The 7,515-nt window shown below is 34.0% G+C and overlaps 1 protein-coding gene across 1 annotated transcript; it reads right to left on the bottom strand.

Annotated features, from left to right (window-relative positions):
• Window positions 1–935: 935 nt before the first annotated feature.
• Window positions 936–6,358, bottom strand: HELRODRAFT_166737 (hypothetical protein; the record flags this gene model as incomplete). Its single annotated transcript, XM_009011959.1, has 6 exons — window positions 936–1,031; window positions 2,231–2,365; window positions 4,694–5,170; window positions 5,233–5,745; window positions 5,817–6,088; window positions 6,187–6,358. 6 exons carry the CDS (start codon window positions 6,356–6,358, stop codon window positions 936–938), a joined length of 1,665 nt encoding a protein of 554 aa, XP_009010207.1.
• Between the last annotated feature and the right edge of the window lie 1,157 nt (window positions 6,359–7,515).

The raw sequence follows: 7,515 nt of genomic DNA, 5'->3' as shown, positions 1-7,515 counted from the left end.
GTTACTAACGCCGAACATGCTGTGATTTCATCAATTATATATATATATATATTTATATATGGTGAGAATTTTCGCCCTGCTTTTGCAGATACGGTTGGTCTGTAGGAAGATATAAAGTAAAAAGTACACCCTCTCTCACCACGACCAAAGGTGCATTGCGATGAACACCTAATTGTTTTTCAATTGCCATTTAATTGCGATTCAATCAGTAAAATGTTCAAGAGAGAATTTGCTATAATAAAAAATAATAAGTCAACAAGTACATAAAAGTAGAAACTTTTTTAATTTCATTAAAATTAATCCAATCGATACATTATTTATTTATTTATAACAATTCTCTCTTCAATAGTTTTCGTAGGCATGGATAACAAAACATACAGTGCATGTAATAACACGTAAAACAACGCATCATACACATTGCATCGCAAGTGATAGGCGGGGATTTTCGGAAGGCGAATCCAGTCACTGCAATAGCAGTCCCAGGCACTTTACCCCGTCACATCATGCCACCGCCCAAATACGTCGCCAGATAGATTCAAAAAAAAGTCAATGAACGGACGAGCTAGCACATACACTAAAAGTTTGATCCTTGATTACCGGCTTGATTTAAATTTCATCTAATCCTCCTAGAAGACACTCCAGGCACTCAAAAGTTTCTACCTTGAAATTGGTTTTTGTGCAGTTTTTTAAATACATTTTACACATTGTAGCTAATCTAAGCATTTTGCATTAATATCCTTGTAAAATTAAAGTGAGGCCTAGACATTATGAGCAAGTACATTTTGGCAGGCAATTAAAAAAATTTTAAATCAAACTAAATGCAAAAAAATTATTCTTTTTATACAGAATAGATGAATAAAAACAGAGTCACGTGATGATGTAAATTTTATTAAAATTTTCAAATTTTTGCTAATGTGTGTGCGTGAAAGATTGCATCAAGAAGATGTTTGATTTCCAGCCAGCGAGTTGGTTACGAAAACTTGAAATTCATCTTCAGATAGAGTTAACATTTTATGAGTTTCCGTTAAAACCTTCATTGAAATCATGTTACCAGTATAAAATTTGATTTCGTCACTGAATTAAAAATTAAAGCAGTCTATTTCAATCAATATATAAGTAGGGAAGACCGGGGTACATTGAACCAATTTTCATAATTTAACTTGATGACATATATTAATGCATTAAAACTTTTTGATGTAGGTTATTATTATGTAAAATTATGTCCTTTACGCATAGCAAAAATTCTATCGACTTCTAACAAGTATCTATGACATTAAAAAGATTTATTAGTAAGCTTGTCGTGTTAGCGGGGTAAGTTGAACCAAACGCCGGGGTACGTTGAACCAATATTGTTTAACACATTTTTAATCAGTTTTATTGTGTTCAGTGATGTCAGAGGCAGGTTGAACCATGGTTCAACGTACCCCCGACAACATGGTTCAATATGCCCAAATCATAGTGGTTTTAGTATTTCAACTGTAGCCTCATTAACATGCTACAAAGGCGTGTAAAAAACCACGTTCTGTTTTACCAGATAAAAACACTACAAAATATATATGGTAAAATTATTTACATTTATTGCAATTGTATTTTAAATAACCTCAATTTCTCAAAATTACTCGAAAGGGGCAAAATCACATACGTGACATTTACTCGAAAATTTGCAGACATGAACACGCGAAATTAACTCAGCTAGTTCGATTTGCATTAATAATTAGAAATATGGAACGCCTACCGATAGTTTTCTATAAATAAGCAAATTTACCTTCTTGGTTTAACATGCCCCGTGGTTCAACATGCCCCGGTCTACCCTACTTCGTTGTACAAATAACAAGATGATATTAAGTAAAAAAAATAGCTACATTTTTAAGATTTAATAAAGTTCATTTGCTTAAGAAAACAAATTACCTAAAAATACTGTGGCGGATCTGACAACTTTGACGGGAGAGGGCCAAAAATTTGAAAATGTTTAAATTTTCACGGAAGGCCAAGATTTGTGGTAGTGTGGCTGACGATGTTTTTTGGCTTATCACGTTCAATTTTTGGTCGATTTTTCATATAAAATGGTTCTTTTTCTGACTTATATTAAAAAACTGCCCACAACAAGAGGACCAGTACTCCTTCGGCCCCCCACCTTAGATCTACCACTTAAACATACCACATAAAATGTTGATGCAAATATTAATCGATAAAGAGTTCTGTCACCAGTGTTTTTTACAAACGAACTCACCAAAACATTTTTGTAGAGGTTGACAAGTTTCAATTGTTTCCTGAACGCTTCAGCAACAAAATCTCTTTGTTTTTCAACTATTTTACACCTTCTCTCAATTTCTTCAACGGTTTTATTGGCCAAATTTTTGATTTCCTATTTCAAGAAAAATTAAAACGCAATATATATATATACATATATATATATATATATATATTATTATTATTATGTTTTATTATTATTGAAACATTTATGAAGCGCTAATTAAACGAATCTCAAAAGCGCTATCTAACAAAAAGTGAACTTAGCAACATAATTGAGATAACAAACGAGAAATCATAATGCATCGTACAGAAATAAGATTAAAATTTGGTCATAAACAGAAAAAGTAATCGATTCAATATAACGAAAATACGAAATAATATTTAGAACATGTCGACTAAACAGAAAGAATTGATCAATAATGCATTACAATGAAAATAAATGAGTTTTCAGTTTCTTCTTGAAATCACGCAGGTTTAGGTCCGGATTTCTGAGAGCAGTAGGCAGGTTGTTCCAAACAGTTGGTCCAGAAACAGCAATATTACGAGAGCCTATACGGAGACTCGTTGTTGGGATCAACAGCAGATTTGAAACATCGGATCTCAAGTGTGCTCCAGATGCTTTTAAAGATCTCATCTTGAACCTGTCAGACAAATAAGATGGAGCTAGACCGTTGATAGACTTGTAGACAAGTGTTGAAATTTTGAACAACACTCTTTTGTCGACGGTTAGCCAATGAAGTTTCTTCAATATTGGAGACACATGGTCGTATTTTAGAGCTCCAACAACAACTTTTGCGGCTCGATTCTGTATTGACTGCAGTTGAGCCATGGATCGATCAGGTAAGTCATAAAACAAACTGTTGCAATAGTCGACGCGTGAGTCTGTAACGTGGACGCATCTAGGGATCGTCGAATTTGATTGATTTTCCTGATTTGAAACATGCATTCGGCTGAGAACTTCTTAATGTGTTGTTTCATTGACAAACCTGAATCAATTATGAAGCCCAGATTAGCTGCTGTCTGACAAAATGGGATGACCTCATCATTAACAGTTATTGAATCTGTCTATTCTTGAGAGTTGCTGCCATGTTCCAATTGGTAAAAAAACAGTCTTGTTTTGGTTTAGTTTTAAACCATTGTTTTGCATCCACTTTATCCAATTCTGATTTAAAAGAATCTGGTCTGCTCGTAACAATAATTTGTAAGTCGTCCGCAAAAGCATGACCTGAAAAACCAAATGATTCTATTATCTTTAGTACTTCAGATGTATAGATCAGGAATAAAATAAGACCTAGAACTGAACCTTGTGGCACACCAGACAACATAACATTAACCTCAGACAATTTACCACCGAATGATACCTGTTGTGATCTACCTACTAGATACGACTCAAACCACCTCAGAACAGCACCAGAGATTCCAAAACTGCAACGTAGTCTTGTTAAAAGTACTTTGTGATCTACGCAATCAAATGCAGATGACAAATCAAGAAAGACTAGCCTTGCCAAATTTTGTTCATCAATTGCCCCGTGCACTTCTGAAAAAACATGCAAAAGGGCAGTTTCAGTCGAATGGTACTGACGAAATCCAGATTGAAATTTCGGCATTAAATTGTTATTCTTCAAGTAACTGAGTGTTTGCCTGGCAACCAAACGTTCGATAATTTTGGATAGGAAAGACAGATTAGAAATTAGTCTGTAATTCTCAACATCATTTTAATCCAGATTATGTTTTTCAGCAGCAGAGTTATGATAGCATGCTTGCAGCCGGAGAGAAACTGTCCCACATTCAAACTGCTGTTTATCAGGCCTGCCAAAAATGGTGCGAATAGTTTTATAAACTTCTTTAATACGTGGATAGGTATTACATCTTGTTGACACGACTTTGCAGGTGAATTTCGAACTAACTGTATTACCTCCTCTTCAGAAACCATAGAAAACGTTAAGAACAGATTATTATTGACACCTGATTGGAATTCTGAACCTTCTTTCCATTTTTCTGCATAAACGCTTGGCTAACCCGCAATCATTATCAAACCACGGAGCCATACGAATGTTATTGGCAGTCACTGCACAAATAGGTACAACTTTATCAGCAATAGATTTTAACTCGTTATTAAATAAATGTAATTCCTTGTTTACCTCATTGCTTTGACATGATTTGGAGACTGGAGATTCAAGCACTAGTTTGATGAAGTCATCAACATTCATCTGATTCCACATTTTAGAAACTTTTTTAATTCCAACCAAATATCCTCGAGTCATCGACAGTTCAGTCCAAATAAAACTATGATCAGAATAAATTCCACTTGGATGGACTAAATAATATTAATAATAATAAATAAATAATATATAATAATAAATAACGAAAAAATATTATCAAATAAATAATAAATAAATAATATATAATAATAAATAACGAAAAAATATTATCAATCCACCATGGATCTCTCACACAATCTACAAAGCGGTAACCAGGAGGAGTGGACAACGCAATGTAGGGATTTTCTGATGAACCATGCCATTTCAGTAACAACAAAAATATCCAAACCATCACTGATCAAATCATAAATGGTGTTGTACTTTGAGCCAATCGATCTTATATTTAGTAAACCCAATTTTATTTTAACCACACAAAAATTATTATTAGTCCGATCATTTTCAATTCCAGCAGTATTTCTACCAACAGCACCACCTTTCATTACATTATTATTACCTACCTTTTTACGATCATTAAAGCCAACAGCACCACCTTTTATTACATTGTTACTACCTAACTTTTTACGATCATTAAAGCCACCACTTGCATAACGATCATTACCATTTAAATCATTGCCAGTGCCTTTCATCATTAAACATTTATTACCGTCGAGAGAAGAATCCAAATAATCGTTACCAACAACCCCGAGCGCGTCAGGCTGCGATCACTAAAATCTTCACCACCAACAACATTACAATTATTATTCCAATTAAAACTAACATCTTTCATGATAAAACTGCCACCACCATCTTTACCACCAACTCCATCACTTCCACTAATATGACCATAATTTTTAAAATCATTAACATTACAATTTGATATCGAATATTTTTTAGTATCACCACCACGGCCATTATCATACCCACAAGCATTACCAATAAAACCACCACCACCAGTGCCATCATCACCACCGACATCATTAGCATCCGTCAGTTGAACACCTAGGTCTGTCTCTGAGTTACCGGAAATTTCACCACCCTCCATTTGCCAACCTGGCCTCTTACACGGTATAAAAAAACCCTTATCAGAAGCCTCCAATGCCCTTGCCTCCTCTATCTTTGACCTCAGTTTTTTTCTCTGCTCTGGGGAAAGATTGTGATTGAGTCCAATGCGACCTAGGCTGACATCAAGCGATTGTAATTTAGAGACATTTTTAATTATCATGTTTTTTATGTCAACACTATCCATTTTCAACAACAGCGGTCGGGTATGATCGTCTGATTTTTTTCGAGTCTAGTTAGATGGACTAGGTTAGCATCAACAACATTATTAGACAGGTGTTTCAGAATCTTCATGACGCCCACCCGGTCACCGTCGCTCTCAGGCAAATGAAACATAATTAGATTATTTTCTCTTTCTTTGATTTGTTTAGCATCATTTATTGTCGTCTGGACTGTTTTGACTTCGGCCTTGATATCATCAGCGTGCCCTTTAATCCCGCAACTGACGATATCTGCAAAAGATACTTTTATATCATTCTTCAAAATGTTCAATTCACCACGAAAAACATCAGTGCTCTCAAGCTGGTTTAACTTTTCTTTATTACTTTCTAATGCTGCGTTGATATTCTCGAGCTCTGGCTTTATATTTCGTTCAATGTGTTGAGTTTGTTGAAAACATCTTTTCTGAGAGAATCGACAGAGCTGGTCAACTTTTTAATGTTAGGTCCCAGACTTGAGCATCTATCACAGAACCATCTGAGGTTGGTACTGGAATCCAAAAGGTTGCAAACTTCTTCAGATATTGAAACACAGTTCGCATGCGCAAAGTACTCATACTGAGAACATTTAACAGCCTTCCCCTGACCTTTTGCCTCTGAACATTGCAAACATTTATTTTTGTTCATTTTCACTAAAAAACAGTTTAACTTTCAATTTATGGTATTGAACGTTAAAATATAAGTTAATGTTCGTACACAACACTCCTTATGCGTTGACAACAAATTATATTCAACTTTTTTAAAAAAAAGCTATATAGTAAAACAAGTTAATTCTAAATTAAATTATTTAATCAAATTGTTAACTAATTCAAAAAATACGGTGATACTCCTCTTAATTTATGCTTTAAAAGGGATCCAAAATTAACAATATAACCTCGATATAAATATCAAAAAAATTACAAAAACGCCATATATATATATATATATATATATATATATATATATATATATATATATATATTTCGATCCTGAGTGATTTGCATTGGTTGCCCATAAATAAAAGAATTGTTTTTAAAATCTCTGTCACAGTTTTCAAATCACTAAATGGTCTGGCTCCAAAATATTTATCAGATAAACTGAAATTAAAAACGTCAATCGCATCTGGTGTGCGTCTGAGGTCTGACGATTCGAACATTCTTGTGGTTCCTCATAGACAGCTAAAGATTGGATCGCGTGATTTTGCTGTGTCAGGCCCTGTCGTATGGAACGGCTTGCCGTCAGCCCTCAGAATGCCTGGAATGAACATTGCTGAATTTAAAAGACAATTAAAGACATACCTTTTTTCATTATAGTTCATCTCTTTTCATTCTTGCTATTTTGTTGTTAATATTAGTTATAATTTGATAGCGTTTGTGAAAACTGCTATAACGAACGCTATATTAAGTTTTCTATTAATAATATATATATATATATATATATATATATATATATATATATATATATATGCTATATATATGCTGGTAAAAGACCATAATTAATGCGGTCATTTATGAAATCTTGATATTTACTAGTTATTTCTGTTCATGTGTGTATTCTCTTAGAGAAACATACTGAAACAGGATCAGTTTCTTCATGGAGAAAGAATTAAAATCAAGTTTGTAAGGTTTCACCACTTATGCTCCGAAGCATTGAAATTGCTGTACGTAGGTCACCGACAAAATCTAACAGAATGCTTCAATAGCAATTGAGGCACAGTGGTTTAGATGTTGGAACAAGTACCATCAGAAGATACCTAAAAAAGATTGGACTTGTTTCAAGGGTTGCACCACCTTACACATCGACAT

This window comes from Helobdella robusta (genome assembly GCF_000326865.2).
Source record: "Helobdella robusta unplaced genomic scaffold HELROscaffold_10, whole genome shotgun sequence".
NCBI classification, from domain to species: domain Eukaryota; kingdom Metazoa; phylum Annelida; class Clitellata; order Rhynchobdellida; family Glossiphoniidae; genus Helobdella; species Helobdella robusta.
This window is presented reverse-complemented; position numbering and strand designations above follow the sequence as displayed.